The following is a 25,391-nucleotide window of genomic DNA, read 5'->3' on the forward strand; positions in this document are numbered from 1 at the left end:
GTGGCGGGACCCGCGGCAGCCATATTTGTTAAGGGAAGGGGACCCGAGGGAAGCAAAGAACTTTTCTTCTCTTCACCCGCTGCTTACCACCACAAACGAACCCTGAATTATGGCGGCTTCTGCGCCCGCCCCGCACACGACTGACTTCCCGGTTGAGGGTCGCTGCAGTTACTATGTGGAAAAGAAGAAGCGCTTCTGCAGGATGGTGGTGGCAGCGGGGAAAAGATTCTGTGGGGAACACGCTGGAGCCGCGGAGGTCTGGTATTGCCCCTACCATTTGGAGAGTTGGAAATAAGTTTCTTGGTCCGGAAACTCCCTTTACCAGAATTCTGCTCTGTTCGCTGCGTTTTTTGGCTTTTCCTGTGCTAAGCGCAGCCCTGCCCTCCCTATGCAGCGATACTGAGCCCTAGCGAAGTGTAGTGCTTCTCGCGCTAACTAAAGCGCCTACAGTGACCCGCTTATCTTGATACTAAGTTCGGGCAATAGTAGATCTTAGTTGTACTCCAAGCCACCGCCTTATACACTCCGCCCAGTCTCCGCCTTCTTGATGGGAAATCGCAAGGTTTCACTAATTGTGTTCTGATTGTTTTGTGAGTAATAATCACTTCTTGTGAATACGGTTGAGAAACTTTTTAAAAAAATTTATTTAGACACACAACTCTTTAGTAGGGAACAAACTGATGGTTACCAAAGGGGAGAGGGAAGGAATGGGTGAAATAAGTACTGGGGATTAGGGAGTGCGCTTGCGAGGAGCACGGAGTGATTAAAAACTTAAAAAAAAAATTAGAGTACAGTCTTTTGAAAACAACTTGTAACTGCTGAAAGGGGGAAGGAAAGATTGAAAATCGTGTAAGAATTGACTTTTTTAAATTGAAACAGGAGGCGTACAATTTTGTTTGAGAATACTGTTAGGCATATTAATTGTACTGTCAATATACAGTTGACCCTTGGGGCGCCTGGGTGGCTCAGTCGGTTAAGCCTCTGCCTTGGGTGGGGGTCATGGTCCTAGGGTCTTGGGGTTGAGCCCCACAGCGATCTCCCTACTCACTGAGGATCTTGCTTCTCTCTTTCCCTCTGCCTCTTCCTTGGTTTTTGTGCTCTTTCTCTCAAATAAATAAAATCTTTTATTATATATATATATATATATATATATATAGTTGACCCTTGACCACGTGTTTGAACTGCCAGTCCACATATCCCTGGATTTCATAAACACAGTACAGTATTATGAATGCGCTTCCCTTATTAAGACTTTCTTAATAACGTTTTCTTTAGCTTTATTGTAAGAATACAGTGTATAATACATGCAACAAAAAATATGCATAATCAGCTTTATGTTAGCAGTGAGGCTTTAGGTCAGCAGTAGACTATTTGTACTTAACTCAAAAAGTTTTAAATCTCATTTTTTGGGGCGCCTGGGTGGCTCAGTGGGTTAAGCCGCTGCCTTTGGCTCAGGTCATGATCTCAGGGTTCTGGGATCGAGTCCCGCATCGGGCTCTCTGCTCAGCAGGAGCCTGCTTCCTCCTCTCTCTCTCTCTCTCTGCCTGCCTCTCTGCCTACTCGTGATCTCTCTCTGTCAAATAAATAAATAAAATCTTTAAAAAAAAAATCTCATTTTTTGAAAAGTCAAAAGTTGCTTGTGGAGGAGGGGTGTGGCTTCCCCTCCCCCCTTTCAAGAGTCAACTGTATTTTGGTGTATTTCCTTAGGATATATATGATAGAAAATAAAAGTAAGAACAAGAGATGCAGAACGCTTGTAGAAGAACCTGTTTAGTCAGTTTTGGAAACCAAATAGGCAAGCACCTGGTTTCATGGCTTCTGGATGTCCAATATTATTTACATTATTTCTATTAGGTGGTTTATTCTGGACAATATCCAGTACAGATCAGGGTTCCTTCATCTGCTACTGTCCACCATAGCATATCTCTACTTCATATTTTTGATTTGACGGATACTTGGCTAGAGTGAAGTATACAGAAACAAGCATATTCTTGTTTTGGAATGTGGAAGACCCATGACTTACATTGAGAACTCTTCGAAGTATACCTCCAGTTGTATTGTGGGTTGAGGAGATCAGCAAACATCCCTTGATCAAAAAATGAGATTTAATTGATTAATTAAATTTTTAAACATGAGATTTATGGTGGGAGAAAAGTTTTGTTCTCACTCTAAGACCTTATTATATTTGACTTTAACAAAACATCTCAAAGATAACTGCAAGTGCTAACAGTAGTAGATTGTGACTAGTTCCTTACAAGATGATTGGTATTATCAGAGAGAAAGGAATGTTGTTATTGGTCCCTTGAAGAAAGATTGCAAGACACCAAGGGAAACATGACACATGACGCAATTTGATTTTCAACTGTGGGCATCCTACTAAATCTGCAATATAAGATACATGATCTAATTAAGTATTATGTTTCCATCTTTTTTGTCTTAAGTATCATCTATAGCTGAGACCACTTGTACATAGTTTTACCCACTGGTTCTTAACTGAGGGTGATTTTGCCCCCCAAGAACATCTCAAAAGGGGCGCCTGGGTGGCTCAGTCAATTAGGCTACTGCCTTCGGCTCAGGTCACGACCCCAGGGTCCTGAGATTGAGCCCCACATCAGGCTCGCTGCTCAGTGGAGAGCCTGCTTCTCCCTCTCCTTCTGCCTACTTGTACACTCTCTCTCTCTCTCTCTCTCTGTCAAATAAATAAATAAAAATCTTTAAAAAAAAAAAAAAAAGGACACCGCAAAAGATTATTACAAAATAATGAGGCAAATTATAGCCAGTGCTATCACAGATTTGAAATTCCATATGTAGGTCTTCTCTAAATCTATTTGAAGCTATAAACCCTCATTATCCAAAGGAGTATTTGCTCATATAAACAAAAACTAGCTACTTTGGAGATTTTTGTTGCTTAACTTATTTTGTCAATGTTTTATTATTGTCCTTTTAAGGTTTCCTTACCTTGTTTTGGGAACACGTAAATTTAGGATTATACTGAAGTTGTATCTAGTATCTGTAAGCAATGACTTGATATTTTCTAACCAAGTCAATATATGATCTTTCTTAGGAAGAAAATGCTCGGAAAAGAATTCTGTGTCCTTTAGATCCAAAACAGTAAGTATGGGTCCAATAAGGGTTTTTCTGTGCTAGAAAGAGTAATTGTCACAGGTCTTATAAAATTATTTTAAATACTTTTCTCTTTAAATTTAGCACAGTATATGAAGATCAACTATCAAAGCATTTGAAAAAGTGTAACTCAAGAGAGAAGCCAAAACCTGTAAGTGTTTTATCACTTTGATCAAATTGAAAGGTGAAATGTGTGGTATGTAATGTTTATATATACTTAGTTGATTACAAATGTGAATACTTAACAAGACTCTAGCCTTAAGGCTTGAATGTGATATATGCATTTGAGTGTATAGGACATCAGACTGTGAATCCACTTATAATCCTAATTCAGATAATAGAATTTGTGCAACAAGTGTATTGTTTAGAGAGTAATTTCACAGTTTATTCAAAATATTTACTTAGTGCTTACTAAATTTATTTCAATAAAATATGGCCCCAGCCTTCAAAGAGTTTATTTGAGACTGATAAGTTAACTTGTAAATAAGGGATCTTAATAAGTTTAGTGAAAGAAGTGCACATGTTGTAAGAGCACATACTTGTATGAAAATTAAAATTTATATCCAAGGGGTCAAGAAAAGCTTTCCAGAGGGACTAACACTTAAGCTGAGTCTTGATTTGGCAAAGAAAAAGAAGAAAAGTCCATATAGGTGAGAAGAACTATATGCACAAAGGCAGAAAGTGAGAAACCACAGTGAGACTTTGAAGAACTCGGACTTTATTCTGAAAGATACGGGGAACCACTGAAAGATTTTAAGCTAAAGAATGATGTGGTCAGCTTTACCTCTTACAAAACTTTCCCTCAGACCAGTGTGGGAAGATGGCTTGGAATTAGAAGGACTGGTGAGGGCCTGTTGCTGAAATCCAGATGGGACATATAAGAGACTAAATGAAAGAGGATGGAAAGGGTAGGGAATAAATGCAAGAATTATTTAGGTAGCAGAATCAAGAAAAGTTGGTGACCAAAAGCTTAGAGTTGGATATGTGAGTCTGAAAGTCAGTAGAGTAGTTTGAAGTCAGTAAATACAGATCATAGGTAAAGCCTTAAATTTTTAAGTTACCCAGGGTAAGCGATTGGAAGGGTGGGGGAGGAACTTACTTATTCAATAAATATTAATTGAGTACTTATACCAGACATTGTACCAAGCATCCTGCCTATAAGAACATTACAGTCTGGTAGGAGAGACAAAAAATATAATATCTTTAAAATTGATTAAATACAGAGTGCTGTGGAAGAATAAAGGAAGAGAGCCTAACCCTCTTTTGGGAGAAATAGGGGATGAAAGAGATGAGGAAGGAGTCAGGGAGGCTTCTCTGAAGGAGTGTCATACAATGAGACTTACAGGTCAAAGGAGGATCAGCCAAGAGCACCTGGGTGGCTTAGTTGGTTAAGTGTCCAATTTTTTATTTCTATTCAGGTAATGATCTCATGGTTGTGAAATCAAGCCACCGGTCAGGCTCCACGCTGCGCATGGAGCCTGCTTAAGATTATTTCTCCCTCCCCATCGGCCCTCCCCTCCCCACAAAAGGCGTGGGGGGGGGGGGGTTGGGCGGCGATGGGAGGAGACTCAGCCAGACAAGGAAAAACAAACATATGTTAGCACCTAGAAGTGAGAAAGTTGATAGCTTTATCTGGGACTAGGCATTGCACACGACTTGGAATATAGAATACAAGAGGAGAACTGAGTGAAGATGAGATAAGATAGCTAGGAAGTAGAGCATGAGACCAAGAACAGAACTCTAGGTGACACTGACATCAAAGTGTGAGCTGCTCCTACCCTCAATGGGCTTTTGGCATTTCAAGTGGAATAGTCATGTCCTGTGTATTTCAAACATCCCTGTATTTAGTATTCCTGGCCTCTGAGCAGCAAATGGCAAAGGCACATGTGAGGAATATGAAGGATCTGAAGTGTAATCTTATTGTCAGGCTAACAAGTTAGCCTGCAGGTTTGTGGATGCTGGCAGAAGAGACTCCTGGGTCAGAGACAAAGGTCTTCATTACTCACTGCTCAGCAAGTAATATGGGCTTCTTGCCTGCATTGATTCCCCTTGTTCCCTAAGATCCATGGAGTCAACAGGGCCTAGGTGAATCCTGGCATTTTTGTGCATAGCTTATGTCACAGCTGAAGAACCTCAAGATTTTGAAATACATTTCTTCTAAAATAAAAAAAGGGACATCTGGGTGACTCAATCGGTTGAGCTTCTGACTCTTGGTTTCAGTTCAGTCATGATCTCATGGGTCATGAGATTGAGCTTCATGTTGGGCTCTATGCTCAGAGGGGAGTCTGTTTGAGGATTCTTTCCCTCTACCCCAGACCCCCTTGGATGCATGCTCTTTCTCTCTCTCAAATAAATAAATCTTAGAAAAAGGTAATGGGGCACCTGGGTGGCTCAGTCAATTAAGGGTCTGACCCTTGATTTCACCTTAGGTCATAATCTCAGATTTGTGAGATCAAGTCCCATGTCAGGCTCCGTGCTCAGTGCAGAGTCTGCTTGATATTCTTTTGCCTCCTCCCACCCCCATCCCTCAACTCCTTCCAGCATGCATAAGCATGCTTTCTCTCTCTCTCTCTAAAATAAAAAAATGAAATATTTAAAAAGATAATAAAAAATAAATGGGCAGACCAAAGAGAGGTAATTGAAGTGAAATTGAAGATCCAGGTCCTCAATCACACTAGTAGTATTTCAAAACTAGTGGCTATCATGTTCTCCAGGGAAGATCTGGAATTACTTCCATCATTGCAGAAGATTCCGTTGGAAGATGCTGATCTCGATAATTACAGAAAATCTTTCTGAAGATACACTAGAAAAATCTTATGCTATGTTATTTTAAACAACATAGTGTTATAATACCTTTCTATTTTTTATTTTAGATAAAAAACTAATAAATTTATTTTAATTTATTTTATTTTAGATAAAAAATTTATTTACTCAGCATTTTATTTTTTTTTTAATATTTTATTTATTTATTTGACAGACAGAGATCACAGTAGGCAGAGAGGCAGGCAGAGAGAGAGAGAGAGGAGGAGGAAGGCTCCCTGCTGAGCAGAGAGCCCAACGTGGGGCTCGATCCCAGGACCCTGAGATCATGACCTGAGCTGAAGGCAGAGGCTTTAACCCACTGAGCCACCCAGGCGCCCCTTAATCAGCATTTTAAAAGAGAAGAAATCAGACCTAAACCATTGTAATACCATATCCTCTGTCTCTCTTTGGTCATGCTGCCTGTCTGATAAACAGCCATGTGTAGTTGGTACTTTGTTGTTTTTGCTGTTAACACCATAAGCAAAACTGACACAGCTCAATCTGTGCTATAGATAGGTGAAAAAGTTAATAAAAATTACTAACAAACTTCTTTAGAATATGACTGCTTATTCAAACAATATCTCACTAGAATATATGGTTCATGAATATAGAGATTTTTGTCTGTTCTGTTCTCTACTGTGGTGAGCCCTTGGCACTAAAGCAAATTAAAGACCATAGTAGGTGCTCAATAATTCATAAATGGGAAAAAGGGAGGATGGCAGGTACAGAGTAAGGGACGAAGGGAAGGATCAGTTTTTGACCTTAATTTTTTTGAGCTCTTCACATTAATGACAGTATTGTGGTTTTGTTTTTGTTAAGGACTTCTTTATTCAAGATATTAACGCAGGCTTAAAAGATGAAACAGAAATATCTGAACAATTAGTAAGTATTTGACTTTATATTTAATTTTAAAAGGTGTCTGTGAGCTATTTCTGTGAATAAGCTATGTCCCAGTTTTTGTTTAGGATAAATTAATTATTTTGAATTTAGAATGTATTTTTTCTATAGAATCCATATTATTAGTGATGGTTCATTCCCAGATAAGCTCATGCCCCATTTTTGTTTATAGGTTCCAATTTCTTCTCTTTCTGAAGAGCATTTGGAAAACTTAATTAAGAAATTGCAGAAAGCAAGTGAAGGTAAGTTTGCCTACAGTTGCAAGTTAAAATTTTTAAAATAATTAGGTGCCACATGAATTGATACCAGTATGGTTTACAGAATGTTACTACCATTGCTCAGAGCCCTACGGTTTCATGTTTGGTTGCTTAAGCTATTGTGCTTATATTTGGCACAGGTTTGAACTCTACACTTAAAGATCAAATTATGTCCCATCCAGCATTGCATGATGCCCTTAATGACCCTAAAAATGGTGATTCTGCAACCAAACACCTGAAACAGCAGGTATGTTTAGGCCAAAGTAATTATACTAAAATTGGCCTTTTGTTCATTTGTCAAAAGCTAACATTCTTTCTAAATATAATTCTTAATGAGATTTTGTTTAGTTTATCTTGTAGGGAACAGAATCTTTCCATTTAAAAAATAAATGTAAGCATATATTAAAAACTTTTGGCATGGATATGGTTCTGAGTATTATGTGTTAAAAATTTCAAAGCAAGGGAAAAAATTTAAAGCCAAACAAAAATATCAATGTGCTCATGCTGCCTTTTGTAGAAATTACCTTGCTTTTTTCCAATTCAAGCCAGATGTGTTTGCTCGAGTTTATAAAATAATCTTGTGAAGTTTGCAGGCTTCTATTTTAGGTAACATTGAAAAATTAAAGTTACTTGGTCCAAGAAGATGCTTTGTTGAGTTTGGAGCAGGAAAGGGAAAATTATCTCATTGGGTTGATATTGCCTTAAAAGATGCTGAAAAAGTTCACTTCATCCTAGTAGAAAAGGTGACCACGAGATTCAAGGTAAGTGAAACCATGGCAGTATATTAGTAACCAAACTTTGTTTGTACTTTTTTTGTTAAAAAAAGAAACAATGATACTCAGAAACATGTCTCTTACAGAAAATTATTTTTCATGTTGATTTGATATGGCTTTTTATTCTAATTATATTGATAAACTGAAGATAAATTTTTTAATCTAAATTTTAATAGTCCATTGAGCTGAGTTCTTTAAATTATTTGCAGAGACAAGAAAATATGTGGAAAGGGCCAAGCTCAAGCTAGGAGTTAAAAGTCTTGGGTTCTAACCTACCTGTGTCACCTACTGACTATTCATTCAGTAAATATTTTATTCATTCATTAAATATTTATTGAGCCTACCATTAGGCACCATGATACACATTGGGTAGGTAAAGTCAAGACAAGGTCCCTGTGTCCTATTACTGATACTTAGAAAGGAGAGGCAGACAAATTAATGATGATAGAAAAGTATCAAAGTATGAAAAAAATCTGCACAGAGTATAGTGTGGTTTCAAAAGAGGGAGTGACATGTTTGATTGCAGGGAAAGGACACAAATGGCTCCATAGAAAAGGTGATGCCTGAATTGTGTCTTAAAAGGAGAATTGGTGTTTCCTAGATAGAGGGTTTGAGGAACAGTGTAACAAATACCTGAAATGACAGGGAAACATGGAAACACTTCTGTCTGATGGGAATGCACGGTCCCAAGTAGAGTTCAGTGGTGATGAGATGGGAGAGGATGGCTAGACTGGAAGGTGTCCTGTTTTGTGCCAGGGGAAGGAGTTTGACTCTATCCTGCTATGTGCTGGGGATTTGGAGGAATGAGATTTAGTTCTTGTCTTTGAGAAGCTAATATCTAGTGGAGCATACTTATGAGTATTTTGGTTCAGTATGCTAAGTCTCTTATGATAATGGTAAGTACCAAAAGCCATAGGAGCAAGAAGATAGAACACCAGCCCCAGTGTAGTGTGGGTCAGGGAAGGTTTCCTGGAGGAAGTGACCGCTGAGAGGAGATTGAAAGAATATGTAAGAGTTGGTGAAGAAAATAAGAAGGCTTTTTTAAAGTTCATCCTAGCAGTACCATTAAAGCTATATCAGAAGAGTCTGAAACTTGAAGTAGGGAGATTAATAACAAGATAATTATATCCAGTAATCCAAGTAAGAAATGGGCCCGAGCTAAAGCTGTTGTGGTGGGATGGAGAGGAGGGAAAGGATATGAGAAGTGCTAAGATTTTGGAAGCAAAGAGAGTTGGTGATTTATTAGTCATTAATAATGAGGAGTTATTTCAGGTGACACTTTATGGCTTTCAGTGAATGGTGGTGCTTTTTATCTGAGATAGGGAATATAGAAGGTGGAAGAGAAAGAATAGGTTTGAGGGGAGAAATGATGAGTTCAGTTTTGAATGAGTTTGCAGTTGAAGTAGAGCTTTCTAGTTCACAGCTAGATATGTAACTGGTGCTTATCAAAAATATCTGGGCCACAGTGTTGATTTGTAAATCATAGGCATAGGGACATAGATCAGAATGGTGGTTGTGATCTTTCAGAGAGAGTAAGAAGAATGAGCCCAAAATAGTATATTACGGCCTAACAAAGGCAAAGGAGCTGGCAAATAATCTTAGGTTAGTCACTTAAGATTAATAAACCTTAGTTCCTTCATCAATAAATTGTGAAGTTTTAGAGTTAAAGGAAATAATTATACATAATTTTTAAAATTTTTCAAGCCTTTTAAAAATGTATGATATTGTTATTTTGGAGTTTCCATCAAAGAATATACAATCTTAAACTTCTAACTAGTGATTTTGGTTTTTGAATATTAAAAAATAAGATGGGAAATTATTTCCTCTGAATTTTGAAAACAAATAGAAATATTTTTAAATTCATAAAGCTTTTTTTAAACATAAAAAAGCTGCTGTTATGACAATGTTCTCTTTGTGCAGGTAGATGGCAAACACAGAAAGAAAAATTCAGTATTTGAGAGACTTCAAATTGATATTCAACACTTGTGTTTGAGTAAGTTGCATAACTTTCCGTTGCCCTAGCATAAATCATAGAAGTTTCAAATTCTGACTGTTGCTTAGAAATCCAGTGATGCAGAACAGTCCTTCAGGGAAAACAAACTAAAATTAATGCATTATTAATATAGAATGTTATATCTATCATTTGGATAAATGTAAATTGAATTAGGGTTGGAACTTTTTTAAGATGAGGTTTCAGTTTCAATTAGAAATGAAGTGTCATTAGGAAGGAGTTTAAAAGTTTTGGTGACATGTCCCTACATTATTTCTTTGTCTTTTCTAATTATGAGTCTCTTCAGGGGCGTCTGGGTGGCTCAGTTGGTTGAGCATCCGACTCTTGATTTCCATGTTGGGCATGAAGCCAGCTTAAGGTTTGCCCTCTCCCTCTCCCTCTGGCCCACCCCCTTAAAAAGGCTAGTGCCTTCTGCCTGTCATCAATATGACTTTACGTAAACTGTTGAAGAAATGAGCATTCTTTGTCCAGCTGATGGTAAAAGATACTTCCTAGGATTTTTTTTTTTTAAGATTTTTATTTATTTGACAGAGAGAGAGATCATAAGTAGGCAGAGAGGCAGGCAGAGAGAGAGGGGGAAGCAGGCTCCCCACTGAGCAGAGAGCCTGATGCAGGGCTCAATCACAGGACCCAGATGATGACCTGAGCTGAAGGCAGAGGCTTAACCCACTGAGCCACCCAGGCACCCCGTCTAGAATTTTAAATTGTACCAAGATAATTAATCTCTGTGGAAGTCACATTTCATACACACACACACACCTTTAGTCATACACTTTGTGCCTTTTCTGTGTCTTTTTATAGTTTTTTGTATTACTACAAGCATATCCTAGTAACCTCTTCCATCCACTAATTAATACAGCTTTGTGAAACCCCACATTTACATATAAATCCCTGTATTTAAAACTGTTTAACTGAAAATATTACTTTTCTGATATTGAAAATCCTAGACAAGTTTTTATGCTATGTGTTGAATTCTTATTAAGAATACTGAAAAGTTGCCTACCATATTTATTAGTTTCTAACCCTTCTGTGCCCACCATGTGCCCCCATTTCATATTTTTAAACTGAAATAAGAGAAAAAGGAGCAAATATCTACAATCTAGGTCAATACTGCCCTTTTAGAATTTGCATTAATTGGAAAATATTTTTTCCTGCTAAGCAGTGACTGTCTAAAAATGTAACCACGAGTGAAAATGTGAACTATAAACTCCTGACTTCCATGCTTCTGTTTTTTCCTAATAGTTAAAAAAAAGACTTATGTAATGACATACTGAGGGTGATTAAAGGTAGTTTGAAATGAGGAGAAAATGACATTTATTTAAAGGACTTTTCCTTTCTGGGTGGCAGGGTTGGAATTGACTGCTCGTCATTTAAGGGGAGGAGAGAGAATAAGAAGTATCTTGAATTAGGTCACTGCTGACATCCCCACCTCCTTTCTTTTTTCTTTGTTTTTTGTGGGTTTTTTCCCCCCTATTGGGGGCTTTTATTAAAGTTACATTTATGTGGTTAAGAGTCAAATAGTTCCACAGGTTCTCAAGTTGTTTTAAACATAGCACCAGCCACTCCCTCCCTGCCATGGCTCTCTCTTCAAAGCCAACCACATTTATCTCTTATGGGTGAATTTTTATATTTATCTATAGTGTCTGACAACAGGCTTTTGTTTTACCTGATTCCCTTTTTTTCCCCACAAGCATAATCTATCGGTTTTTCCCAATGGAAGATGAAAATTTTCTACCCCTGCCCCATCTCAAGTGCAAATACTTCCCATTCCTCATTTTTCTAATACGTATTAAATCATCATTTTTTTTCCCCAGACCATGTAGGAAATTTCTTTATCCTATATTTTTTATTGTTTGCTAAATTAATAATTTAGTTTTATTTACTTGGTCTTATAAAAATGTATTTGTTATAAATACATTCATCAAGTATTCTGTTAGTTTCCATCTTCCTGAAAAATTCTCCCCTGTATGCTTCAGACATGTTCTGATCAAGACTGGATGCCCTTTGTTCCTGGGGCACAATGATCAACGTTAAAACTCTCTTCAGTCTCATCCTCCTTCACTATCCTAGGTAGAAATTTCTTTTTCCACATCTTTTCCCACTTCTTCCTCTGTTGATTTAGTTTTTTCGGGCCGAGCACCTAGTCCTATAGATTCCTGAGAAACAGTGCATTAGAGATAAACTTGAGACCTTGCATTGTCTGGAAACATCTTTTATTTTACACTTGACTTGGCTGGGTATTTTATATTTCTAGGTTTAAAATCATTTTCCTTTAGAATTTTGCAAGTTCTGTTTCACTAGTATTATTTAAAAGTTCAGTGCTATTCTGAATCTTGGTCCCTTGTACTTGATCTGCTTTTATTTTTTATTTATTTATTATTATTATTATTTTAATGTATAGGTCCTTCTTTATCCTTAGTGTTTAAAATTTTCACAGTAATATACCTTCCTATGGTTGCTTTTATCTGCTTTGCCTGACGCTTTGATTTATACCAGTGGTTTTCAGTGGAGGCTGCTTTGTCCCTCAGGGCACATTGGCAATGTCTGAAACACTTTTGGTTGTCATAGTAGTAGGCATGCTGCTGACATCTAACAGATACAGACCCGAGGCCTGCTAAATATCCTATACGGTATGGTAGAGCTCCCCAAAACAAAATTATTGGGGTCAAAAAGTCAATAATGCTAAGGATGAGAAATCCTGATTTAGAGATTCTAGTCCTCTCAGCTTTCTGGGAAATTGCCTTGCATTCTTCCGTAATTTTCTCTGCTTCACTTTCTCTTTTCTCCCATTATGGAGGAATTCTTACGATACAGTTACTAGACCTGCTGGGGTGGTTTTCTACTTCTCTATGTTGTCTTTGGTTTTTTTCCTATACTTTCTAAGATTTCCCCAACTTAATTTTTTCTCTCATAGTTTTAATTTCTAAGATGTTTTTCTCTGAGTTTACCTTTATTGTTGTATCTTGTTCTTTTTTATAATTATAATATCTTTCTGAGGATATTAATAATGGTTTTTTAGATTTATTCTCCCTTCATTACCTGTTTTCACAATTTGTTCTTTTCCATTCGTTTTGGTCTCTTGACTTTTGAGGCTGTCCTCAAACATCTGGTGCTCCTTGATGGTGTGTTCTTAGAACTGAGGGACTCAGAGCTCTGAGTACTCAGGTGGAGTTGTTTGAGCTCCACTTTGGGGTGATCTGCCTAAGTTGTGATCTTTTTACTTGGGCAGGTCAGATTCAGCAGAGAAGACTCTTCTGATCACCTGTCTGGAGGGTAAAGGTCTGATTACCAACATCTTAGGACCCTGTGGGAAACAAAAGCTAGGGAAATTAGTATGCACACTCACTGACTCCTGCAGTTTTGCAGTACTTCAACTTTCAACTTCCCGTTGTCCCTCAAGCTGCTGTCCTCCTGTTCTACTAGCTCCAGAGAATTAGTCTAGTCTTTCACCACGTGGGAAAGAGGTAGCTACCAAGGAGCTATGAGGTGGGGATCTGACTATTAAATAGACTTTCCACCATCACTTTCTATTGTAGCTACTCAGCTCTACTGCCAAGGTACCTGATGCTTGAGTCTTTTGAAGGTTTGTGGAATAAATTTGGTTGAGTCACAGCCTTTCCCACTTTTGTCTCCTTTAGTTCTCTTTCAGATCTTGTTGAGTTTATACCTTTTTAAACATCCTTTTATCCTCATTTCAGTGGAATTTTAAGAGGGAGTAAACCAGATATTTGCATTTACTCTACCATCATTTCCCAGAAGTTCCTCTGCTCTGTTTTCCAAGCCCAAAGAAATAGGAGAGAGAGGGACACCTGCGTGGCTCAGTCGGTTAAGTATCTGCCTTCAGCTCAGGTCATGGTCTCAGGGTCATGAGATCAAGTCCCACATCGGGCTCCCTGCTCAGCTGGGAGTCTGCTTCTCCCTCTCCCTCTGCCGCTCCCCCTGCTTGTGTGCTCACTCTCTCTCTCACAAGTAAAATCTTTTACTTCTTAATCTTTTAAAATCTTAAAAATAAATAAATAAATCTCTTTTTTTAAAAAAAGAAAAAAAATAGAGAGGAAATAAGGTAATTTTTAAGCATAAAGCAGAAGGGCTTTCTTAGACATCCTTTCTCTTCACCCTAATTGATGCTAAGGATGAGAAATCCTGATTTAGAGATTCTAGTGCTCTCAGCTTTCTGGGAAATTGCCTTACATTCTTTCGTAATTTTCTCTGGTCAGTAATTGTAATTGATGGTTAGTTTCTTGAACTACCTTAATTTAAACTTCTATATTCGCTGACACAGGCAAACTATTCCACTTGGTACCATTTTCTCCTGGCATATAATATACTAACATTTGAAAGAAAGCAATAGAATGGTTGAAATATTTACTAAGTACCTGCATTGGACTGTTGACTATGATAGATGCTGTAGCTGGATTTGTAGCAGGAAGCATACTTTACATTTCAGAATCTTATAAAAAGGAAAAGAAATGGTGGGTGGGGTGAGGCCATACCACAACTGTGATATATTACATCTCACTGCATTACCTGTAGACCCTTTTTTTTTTCTTTTTCAGGACTGTTATGAATATTTTCTTTTTTTTTTTTAATTTTTAAAAAATTTTTTAAAAATTTATTTGGCAGAGAGAGAGATCACAAGTAGGCAGAGAGGCAGGCGGGCGGCGGGGGGAAGCAGGCTCCCCACTGAGCAGAGAGCCCGATGTTGGGCTCCATCCCAGGACCCTGAGATTGTGACCAGAGCTGAAGGCAAAGGCTTACTTAACCCACTGAGTCACCCCAGCGCCCTGAATATTTTCTTTTTTTAAAAAAATATGTGAAAAGCTAAGATAATATCTTATTTTTGAGCATTAAGGTACAGTAAAGTCTATAGTTTAATTAATACTGAATATTGTATTGTATAATATAATGTTATTCATAAATGTTTATCATATGTATTATTTGTTCAAAATAAATCTTGCAGGAGGGGAAGCTTTGACTTCTTTTATTGATGAGTTAATATTTAGCAGAGTAAGGCTTATACAGGGGAAAGTCCTGAGTCAGTGTAGAAGAAATAATACTGTCCCAAGAGTCAAGAAACTTTACCTTGGGAGGAGAGGCCCCACCAGGGGCAAGAGGGAAAAAAAAGGGGGAAAAAGAAGAAAGAAACTTTAATTTTAATTCTGGCTGGTCAGCAGCCCTCTGTGTTACTTATCAGGTCACTACAACTGTGAGTCTCTTATTCCACAGCTATAAAGTGAGAAGTTTTTGTTTGAGTCTCTTTCATCCCTTAAATTCAAGGATTTAAATTAGTTCTCTCTTTCAGGAGGCCTTGGTAATGTCTCATCTCACAAGAATGCTAACTTGGTTCTCATTTCCTTTTATTTCAGATAAGATTCCTTTGCTAAGCAAAGAAAAACTACCTGTGGTAGGAATTGGAAAGCATCTATGTGGTGTGGCAACAGGTATGTAAACATACTAATAACCTAGATGAACACACTAAGTTTTAGCTTAACATGGTCCAAGTCATTGAAATAGTCTCTTGAGTTAGTTTATTAATAAGTATGCTTATAATTCATTAATCTTCATAGTAGCACTGGCCCTATGTTAGATCAGATATAGAGTTTTCTTATTTATCGGCTTATTTTGGCCATTTTGCAGGATAAATCAAGAGTGTTACATGTAAATACTGAGATATTTAGATGTAAATAGACTTAAAAGACTTAAAGCTTTTTGGGTTATATTTCAACCAAAAAGGAAACAAATCATTTATGGAAACTATATGATTCTACTCTAGAAGCTACTGAATTTTCAAGAAGTTGCTTGGGAAGGACTCTGAAACCTCTAGTCTAGAAGATGATTATACATACCAGGATTCTGGGGAAAATGAAAAAAGAAATATTAGATAAAAAATATAAGATATCTTATTTTAGCACATCCATCTGTCAGGTGTAGCATGGTAAGGTAGAAAGAGCACGGATAGTCTGGAAATTGGATAGTCTGGAAATCAGCTGTGCTGTGTAACCTTTGCAAATTATTTAAACTTTCTAAGCTTTGGTTATCTCATCTGTAAAACAGAGGTAACATATAATTTACCAGGTTACATGTAAATGTCTGGCACATATTAGTGAATGTTAATTATTATTACATTTCCCTGGCTCCTGCTGGTTTCATCAACTCCCATACAAGGAAATTGGAGCCTCCATTAGACATTATTTAGGTTGACCGGGAAATGGCTTGTGTTGTCTTTCATGGTTTTTAAGATGACTTTTGTGTACCTTATATCATTTGACCCTCATAAGAGTCTTCTGGCATAAACCAGTTCTGTCCTGGGGAAAGGGAAAAAACGCACTCATTTACTCTTACCCATCTGACCCAAGTTTGTCAAAAATACAATCTATATTGTCGATTTTCATTGCTCCACACACTGTCCCCTCTTAAGTCACTCTGTCTGAATTTTTCCTTCGTCCCTCTTATTCTTATCTTACTGAAAAATCTCTGCTGTAGTTGCTTGACCTTTTTTAAAATTTTTATTATTTTTTTTAAATTTAATTAATCTCCACACCCAGTGTGGGGCTTGAACTCATGCCCACGAGGTCAAGAGTTGTATGCTTTTCAGCCTAAGCCAGCCAGGCATCCTGGTTGCTTGCCCTTCTTGAAATTTTGTTCCTTCTCTATTGTGACATTCTTCTTTCCTGGTTCTTCTACTACAGCTATGCCCTTCTTTCTCTCGTGGTCTCCTTCCACTACCTGTTCTTCAGTTATTAATATTTAGACCTCTTGGCTACATACCTAATATGTCTTAAACTCTTCAGTAGCTCCTAACACTTAGAGCATAAAGTCTAAGCTCTTTAACAGGACGACCGGCTGTCAGTCTGGCCCCTGACTTCCAGCCTTTGATGCTTCCTGTCTGCAGCTCTGCTGGTCAGCAAATGGAAATCCTGTGTACTTTTCCCATGTACTGTACTGTGTCAAGTTCTGATTTCTTTCAAGTTCTGTTTATCATAATCCCATCCATACATCTTTACTTTATGATATTTTAGTTGTCTATTATATAATTCTAGCTCTCCCACTATGCTGTGAATTTTTGGCACACAGGGAGTGTTCAAACACGACGGTTGGCATATAACAGAAACAATAAGCATTTCCATGAATGAATGAATAATCTTGACCACGAATTTGCTGTTTCCTAGTCCCTTTCTTTGGTATGTCATTTTGTCCTTTAAGTTCTTTGTAAAGGAGGCATTAAAATAGATTGTTACAAGCTCCTCCTGATTCTAAAATAACTTCATTCTTCTAATATTTTTTCTGTTTTATTCACATTTCTGAAATTCACTTACTTAAGTCCAAAATAAATAAAACTAACTTGAATATATTTTGTCAGTTAATAATAGTTTAAGAAAATCCCTTTCTCCCAGTGTTTATTGACTTCAACTCATATATTGAATTAAATTTACTAGTAAAATACTAAGTCATTTAATAATCACTGGTGACATCTTAGGGTAATAAAATTTTAAAATGTGTTTTTGATTGAATAGGCACAGCATGCTGGCCTAATCAGACAGAAAATATGTTTTCTGGGTTTTTTTGTTTGTTTTACAGTATATATTTGGGGTCTTCCCACTATTGTCAACCATAGAGCAGTCTTCACTGAAATAGTCATAGTCATCAAAAAATCTATTTGTTTAGCTTTTAAGTTTAAAACTCTTTTGAAAGTGGAATACATCTGCCTTGGACGTTTATGTATATACTCATCATTACATTCACAAAGATTGCACGTGAAAGGCATTCAGTAATTAATGAATGCATAAGTACATAAGGCTGCTCAGTGAGGCCTACTTTTCACAGAATGACTCCCTCTTACCAACTCTTCAGCTTCTCAGGATTTGCTGTGAATATTATATGTTTCAGGACTGACACCTAACATCCGTCTAAGCAGATGCTAAGCAGATGCCTTTTCCCTCCATTCTTTCTTTGGGTTTCTTAAGCTCAAAACTTCCTGGAATGTAAGTGTAGATAGATCAGTGATTTTTTTCCTATTCAAGTCATTTCCTCAGCTAGAGTAGAAGAAATGAGAGCCAAGTTGCTTAGTTGGACTAAAAGTTTTTACAGACTGTAGAAGTTAAGCTTTAGCCAGTTTTGGGGGGATGTAGAATAAATCAGTGAAAATGAGATGCTAATGAGAAAACAGCAAATATGAGCAAAATTGATAATTCATGGAAGAATTCTTACAAGTATAAAACTAAACAGGTTTTTTGTTTTGGGGATTTTAGAAACCATACTGCTGAATAAATGTAAAAAATACTTACTTTTAAAGATGCTGTGGTTTGGGGGGGCCACATAATTGTGTTTGCAGATCTTGCATTACGATGTTTGGTTGAAACCTATGCTGCCAGTTGTGAGGAAAGGAATGAAGAACCTTTAGCCAAACGCATAAAGAATGATAAAACAGGAAAAGAAATTAACACTGTGGCCAAGAAAGGAAATGAGAAAAATGTCCCAGAGAAGTGGAGCCCTGTGGCTGGCATTGTTATTGCACTCTGTTGTCACCACAGGTGTGATTGGAGACATTATGTGGGCAAAGAGTATTTCAGGGCTCTAGGCCTTGGAGCAGTGGAATTCCACTACTTCCAGCGAATGAGTAGTTGGGCAACTTGTGGGATGCGAAAAACATCTTTGGAAGCCTCCAGTCTCAGCACAAAGAGAAAAGATGAGCAGAACGATGATAGTGAAGAGCATGACGACGGTGGATGCCAAATCACAGACGAAAGCAGTGGCAGTGCGCCTGGGTAAGTGACTTCTTGGAAATGCATGACACCAGGGCAGAAATATTTTGTTATTGCTGGACTTTCTTTTTAGATAAATGTCCCCTAGAATCTGTTCATGAAAATGCATTTTACCATCCAATTTTAGAATACATTAAAATACACTTTTATTGTGGCATAAACAAAACATCTTTTGGTAGCATGGGATGTAGCACCTAGTATATTGCAGGTTACTTCAGAACTTATCAATACATAGTAGTGACTAAAATAACTTTTTGTAAACTTCTACAGAATTTAACAATGTTTTGTATTTATTCGGTTTAGGTTCCTTACTGTTGAAGAGAAGAAGAAAATAGGGCATCTTTGTAAATTGCTGATTGATCAAGGCCGAGTCGAGTATTTACGGCAGAAAGGATTCAGTCCTGCTTTACAGTATTATACAGATCCTCTGGTGTCTTTGGAAAATGTATTGTTAACTGCTTTACCAAATCATTCTTCATCACCAGAAACAACTGCTTAATGGAAAAGAAATTGTGAACATCTGTCTTCCACCAAAAAAAAATTTTTTTAGTTGTATTTTTATATTAATGAAATATACTTTACGTAGTAGAGATGTGAACTTTAAAAACTGTTGTGGCCTCACTGAACTTTGGTAATAGCTTTGTTTTTTACTTAGAAGTCCAAATGTTAGCAAATTCACCAAATTCTCAAAGTAAGTCTCTTCAGCAGGGCATCTTGAGTTATATTATCCATCAGTATTTATAGAGATTGGTAAAGTAGTTGAACAGTTGACTTGGTTATCTGAAACACACATAACACATCAATACACAACTAGCACATTAGCTTTCTATTTGTATTAATTTGGGAAATTTATTGTCCTTTGGTTTTATTTAATACTTTTTACTTCTCAAGTTCAAGATGTATGATCAATTGTCTGTTTGTACCAAGGGCCTGTCTGAGAACTTGGCTTATATATGGATTTTTTTGTCCATTCTAATCTGGAAAGTATAATCAATTGTGATTTTTTTTATTCCTAATGCAAAGAAATTCAGAGATGTTCACAAACATTAATGAATTCACCTTCAGATTACCAGAGCCATATATGTATTTATGTGTTATCTGAATTTATTCATGATGAACAGCAAAACTGAAGAGAAGGTTTTCAAGGGAAATAAACTGTTTCACTTCATTTTTTTAATTGAATAATTATCTAGTTAGAACTTCCAAAAAGATAACTTATAAACCTCATTCACAAATTAAGTTGAAACTTGAAATAACTTCTGAAGTTAATTATCACATCTTTTAAAAGGACATTTTTATACATATAAGCACAATTATAAATACATTCTCTCCTTTTGAGAAAATAATTTGGAATAAAATGGAAATTAGATAATGAAACCAAAAACCCACCTCACACTTAGGCCTTACTTAACATATAAGCAGTTTCTATGCACAGGCAAATATTAAGCCAAACATATAGTAAGGACTGTTACTATCTTCATGTTATACTTCATGTATTTCTGTCTTTATTTGTAAAAATTGTCTTAATCATTGGTACTTTTGCCAAGACAAAGATCAGAATTAATAATTAATAATAGTAAAGGTACTATAATGATATTCTTAGATAATTTTTTTATCCTATATATAGATTTATGATCACATGAATTGTAAAATAGAAGCCTAACGCATTTTGAATTCCTGGCTTTTCCACTTTAATCTCCTATGTTTTATAAGACTACCTAGGGACAGATCCTGCCCTACCACCTCAGTGTATGACCTTGCACAACTACTTAATCTCTTTGTGCCTCAATTTCCCTTTTTAAACTGAGGATGATGAAGATAATAATAATACTACCTACCTCACAAGGTTTTTGTAACAAATGAGATGACACTTGTAAAATACTGAAAACAGCTCCAAGCACAGTGTAAGTACTCAATAAATACATTAATAATACTAATTCACAAATCTATTTTTAATAACAAGAGGCAAACGGTTTGATTATCTCTGCTTAAGTTGTAACTTTTTTCTCTTTTTATAAGTTCTGTGCCAAATATTATTAAAGTAAAATAGTTTGGATTATTTCTCAAGTTCGTTATTCATGCTGCCCAATCAAGAGAACATAAATAAAGATAGTATACATACATCATTTGATAATTTGCGTGATTTTATTGGGTCAGGCAATGCTAATTTGTGTCATACAATCTGTTTTGCATCATTTAACAATTTATGCCAAGGAATAAAAAAATATTCTACAACAGGCATAATCTCAATTACGCTTCACAAAACATACACATACACTCAATAGTTACAATAGTCCTGTGCCCATTTAGCTTCATGATGTTTCTGACAATGGTACCAAGTACTTTATGGACAGATGAGCTTGTCCTTCAACAAGCTATAGGTCAAGATTCTTGTTTTCCCCAAACTTACTTCCCTTAAGATACCATGAGAAAGTAACTATGTGGGATATGTATATTGCTATTCCTTGACCTGCCAAATTTACAGGGACAGTAAACCCCTTGTTGAACTTTCAAATTCATCCAAACAACTACCTCTTCCCACATGTCCCACAACTATGTCAGATTTCCTCATCATCCATTTCTGCCACCTCATCTCAGCATCACCATCCATCCAGATGCTCTAACCAAAACCAGATTAATCTTGGGGTCTTCTCATTTCCCATCATCCATTCACCAATTCTATCTACTATCTGGTTTTTTATCTATTTATACCCCAAACAAGGCCCCAAACTGTAACTTTACTTGTCTCCCAATATATTTTTCCTTGCTGTTGTTTCTGTAACTTGCTACCACAGATCAGATGACCATTTCCTAATATCTGCCACTGGATGTTAGTAAAAAATGATTTATTCTAGCTAAAACACTGTCCAATTTTCTTGGATTATACTCCTTCCCCAAAGCAACTATGTGAAGATAAATTATATTTGAACTTTTGATTCAAAAACTCTTTATGTTTTAGTGCATTATAAAACTATGATTTCTATTACTGTACTATTGTTTTGTTAGTTTTATTAATATAATTATCTCTTTGGCCTCTTCTAATCTTGGTTTAAGTTAAAGGCTTTCCTTCAGTGAAAAAGTGGTTTAATTCTTAATTATCAGAGACTGATTGAAATCTATATATCAAAACCTCACATTTTAACTATTGGCTAAAAATATGTGTTCTCTTAATATTTCTCATTCCTAGGCAAAATAATTGTATTGCTATTTTTGGACTGTAGAAAAGAGGAAATGACAGGGAAGGTAATGAAATATATGACAAACTGATAGAATGAGGTAGTGAAGCTTTAAGAATAACATCTTCAGGGACACCTAGATGGGTCATTTGGTTAAGCATCTGCCTTTGGCTCAGGTCATGATCTCAGGGTCTTGGGATTGAGCCCTGTGTCTGGCTGCCTGCTCAGTGGGGAGTCTGCTTCTCCCTCTCCCTCTCTCCCAACCCCCCAGCGTGTGCTCTCTCTCAAATGAATAAATAAAATCTTAATAAAAAATAAAAGAGTAACATCTTCATTCATTTGGTTGTGCTTCAAGTATTTAGCTAAAGAAAAATTTAATTCTTGTCACCACTTGAAGAACTTTCAATACCTTTACAACTTCTCTCCAAACCTTTTTCAAAACTGTGAACAGATTGGAATTTCAGTTTTTTCCTCCCACAATGTTGACCAAGAGACAAAATTTGACAAAAAAGATAAAATGGAATGAGAAATCCATAAAGGAATGTATATATATATACATTCCTCTATCAAATATTTGACATGTGTTTATATAAAAAAGCCATACCTGCTCTTCTCCGGGATTCTTGTATATATGCATGCATAAACTGAAGGCCAAATAATTCCTGTTCCTCTTCTTCTGCTGTGCTTTCACTGGGAGGAAGTGTTACTTCCACTTTCAATGGGTTGTCTCTGAAGTTGACAAACCTAGCAGTTCACCAAAAAACAGTATTTTTATAGATGCCATAGAAGTGTACATTTATTTCCCTGGGGAAAGATCAAATGGTAACACACTAAATTACTTTTTTTAAAACTGATTTCAGTAACCGAACATTTTGGTAAAATGTAATAAATCTTCAGAATCTTCTAAGTTTTGGAGTGCCTGGGTGGCTCAGTGGGTTAAAGCCTCTGCCTTCGGCGCAGGTCATGGTCCCAGCGTCCTGGGATCAAGTCCAGTGTCAGGCTCTGCTTAGCCGGGAGCCTGCTTCCCTTCCTCTCTCTCTGCCTGCTTCTCTGCCTACTTGTGATCTCTGTCTGTCAAATAAATAAAATCTTTTAAAAAATAAAATCTTCTAAGTTTCTTTTCTAGAAGGGGGAAAAAAAACACTAGCTTTAGACAACTCATTGTCAAAGCTTATCAAAGTGACTATTAGTCCCTTGCATGTATTTAATATGAAGTTGAGCTTCCCAGAGCAATTCCAGTGCATTTCAAATATACAATTAATGCTATGACCTTGAAGTTTCTGCGTATTATATAGACTTGTGTCTTATATATCACTATATCTTCATCAGGTACAGGACTCAGCAGCTCCTGAATAGGTGAATGAATGAATGGATGAATGATTTTGTTATGGGAATTGTGGGATTTGATGTGAATTCTCACATCTTATGTTCTCTGTCAGGAAACAAAATTTTGGAAGGAAGACATTTGAGGGAGTTCTGAGGGTAAATAAGTTAGTAAAACGTTTTATTTATTCTATCTGTAACAATTGCCTGTGTCCACTGTAGTCATTTAGAAGGAAAATAAGCACTATTTTTATGCTTTTGATTTTTATTTATAGATGAGGTTTGTTACTAGTTCCAAAGATGATTTTCATAAAAATGTCACCAGCCGAGCACATTCCTAAAAGCTCACAATCCCAGTATGACTTTTGTTTCAAAGATTCTTTCTTGAATAATTTTGGCCAGTAGTACATGAATCCTACTTATAAATTACAGGATTTCAAAGTTGGAAAATTTTTTAAATGTATTCATTCATATGAATGAGAATTCAAATCTAGTAATAACAATTTCTCTATATTACTTTGTTCTGCAGCCAGAAAGGAACATGTCAGTTCTATGCCTACAACTTTTACCTCAGATTGGTCATCTCTTCCATGCACACTGGAATATCTTGCAGTTTATTGTTGCTGAGAACAAGAGTACCCAGATTTTTCATATTGCTGATTGTTTCTGGCAAGCATGTTATTTCATTCCGTTGTAGCCATAATGTATGTAGACTCTGCATTCTAATTAAAAGAGGTTTCTGCGATTAATCATACATGATATGAAAACCCTGGTTCTTACTACCTAAAAAGAAACAAATGTCATCTTTCATAACATCTCTTTTAACCGGTGTACCAGTTGACTTAACTGACTTCACATTACCTGATTATTAGGGAAACTACATTGGAGGGTTAATCCCTACAATACACTTCTCAGCATGTGGTGGTAGAAAGGAAACCAACACATTTTATAATTCTTCACTATTCTCATGGTATTTCTGAAAGAATGGCTATAAATATTATCCAGTCTGAACTAGAGGGTTAGGAGAAAATTCAGAAATTATTAATCTGCCTAGCTGGGCAAGACAAGTACGCATTATGGTAAACAGCCTGGACTCTGGGCCAGGCTGCCTAGGTTCACACTAGAGTGCGATCTTGAGCAATTTACATTTACATCTCTACATTAGTTTCCTCATCCATTTGTAAAGCCCAGAGGGCCTGGCATGCACTAAGTAATGTTGTTATTGCACGTATTCATGTCGACACGTTGAAGTCAGAGAGCCAGTTTTTCTCTCCAAAGCCCTTATACTTAAGTAAATGAAAATATTGTTTAAAAGTAGCATATTAAGGGCGCCTGGGTGGCTCAGTGGGTTAAGCCGCTGCCTTCGGCTCAGGTCATGATCTCAGGGTCCTGGGATCGAGTCCCACATCGGGTTCTCTGCTCGGCAGGGAGCCTGCTTCCTCCTCTCTCTCTCTCTGCTTGCCTCTCTACCTACTTGTGATCTCTATCTGTCAAATAAATAAATAAAATCTAATAAAAAAAAGTAGCATATTAAGTACTACATGGATCTCTTGTGATTGATTACACTTGGGTTCCCCTTTGTTTCATCTGTTATTTATTATGGGTGGCTTCAACACATCTGCTAATAGCACAGAAAGTCATATACTTTACCTTTCTATAGTATCAGGAAGTTGTGCAAGTCTGTTGCTTCCCAGGTCAAGCCATTCGAGAGCAGGCATGTTCAACACCGCCAGAGGGATTATAGTAAAGTTGTTCATACTCAAATCAAGGTGCGTAAGCTTTAACAAATTGCTGAGCTGAAGAGGCAAGCAAGGTTTTTCAAAATGAATGTCCACGATGTAAACTACTAGAACACTCACATTGGTAGAGCTACTTCACATCAACGAATGTTCACATTATGCTTGGGCTTTTCTTAGTCCTAGTCATCCACAATAACTTTGAAATAAAAATAAATCCAAATAACCTCCAGAGAACTGAAAAACTCTTATAGAAAGCTCATCTAGTCAAAGAAAATTTATCTTCCAAATACCCAAGATCCAGCCTTTACAGAACCTGGTTGTGTTTACATTTTCCTTTTATCCTGCATTTGAGATTCGTGTGGGAAAACCCAAACTTCAAAATAATACTTATCTTTATTGAACTCTCTTTTTTGTGCCTGATGCTTAAGTATGCTACCTCAGACATAGCACTTACTGTTGGGTAATTTTATTTTTTTCAATGAAAACATCAGTAGAAATTTTTTAAGCATAACATCCCAAACACCAGTG

General features: G+C 36.7%; 2 protein-coding genes across 4 annotated transcripts in view; one reads left to right on the forward strand and one right to left on the reverse strand.

Moving 5' to 3' along the window:
- TRMT13 (tRNA methyltransferase 13 homolog) lies at positions 1-20,751 on the forward strand. 3 transcript variants are annotated; one of them, XM_059375501.1, is made up of 11 exons: positions 1-256; positions 3,065-3,111; positions 3,208-3,274; positions 6,745-6,807; positions 6,995-7,064; positions 7,220-7,326; positions 7,673-7,840; positions 9,773-9,845; positions 15,230-15,304; positions 18,196-18,628; positions 18,929-20,751. In XM_059375501.1, the coding sequence occupies exons 1-11, from the start codon at positions 110-112 to the stop codon at positions 19,122-19,124; spliced, it is 1,446 nt and encodes a 481-aa protein (XP_059231484.1). In that variant the 5' UTR covers positions 1-109; the 3' UTR covers positions 19,125-20,751. The 3 variants fall into 3 exon arrangements, with proteins under 3 accessions (XP_059231484.1, XP_059231485.1, XP_059231486.1); XM_059375502.1 differs by lacking the exon at positions 7,673-7,840 and having other exon boundaries at positions 7-256; XM_059375503.1 differs by lacking the exon at positions 18,929-20,751 and having other exon boundaries at positions 95-256; positions 18,395-18,538.
- Positions 19,341-25,391, reverse strand: part of LRRC39 (leucine rich repeat containing 39) — a 17,123-nt gene continuing 11,072 nt past the window's right edge. Inside the window, exons 5-8 of the mRNA XM_059375504.1 lie at positions 24,775-24,920; positions 23,694-23,846; positions 22,406-22,545; positions 19,341-19,405 (exon numbers count right to left, since the gene is read on the reverse strand). Coding sequence (XP_059231487.1) covers positions 19,350-19,405; positions 22,406-22,545; positions 23,694-23,846; positions 24,775-24,920 — 495 coding nt within the window. The 3' untranslated portion in view covers positions 19,341-19,349. The remainder of the gene's footprint in view (positions 19,406-22,405; positions 22,546-23,693; positions 23,847-24,774; positions 24,921-25,391) is intronic.

The sequence above is a fragment of the Mustela nigripes genome, chromosome 14 (assembly GCF_022355385.1).
Source record: "Mustela nigripes isolate SB6536 chromosome 14, MUSNIG.SB6536, whole genome shotgun sequence".
In the NCBI taxonomy this organism is placed as follows: Eukaryota; Metazoa; Chordata; class Mammalia; order Carnivora; family Mustelidae; genus Mustela; species Mustela nigripes.

Bases quoted from the DNA above. Each gene is read 5' to 3' on its own strand.
- TRMT13 (XM_059375501.1), top strand. From the start codon at position 110: ATGGCGGCTTCTGCGCCCGCCCCGCACACGACTGACTTCCCGGTTGAG. The intron at 7,327-7,672 runs GTATGTTTAGGC...TGAAGTTTGCAG, and splicing joins CCAAACACCTGAAACAGCAG to GCTTCTATTTTAGGTAACAT. The intron at 9,846-15,229 runs GTAAGTTGCATA...CTTTTATTTCAG, and splicing joins TATTCAACACTTGTGTTTGA to ATAAGATTCCTTTGCTAAGC.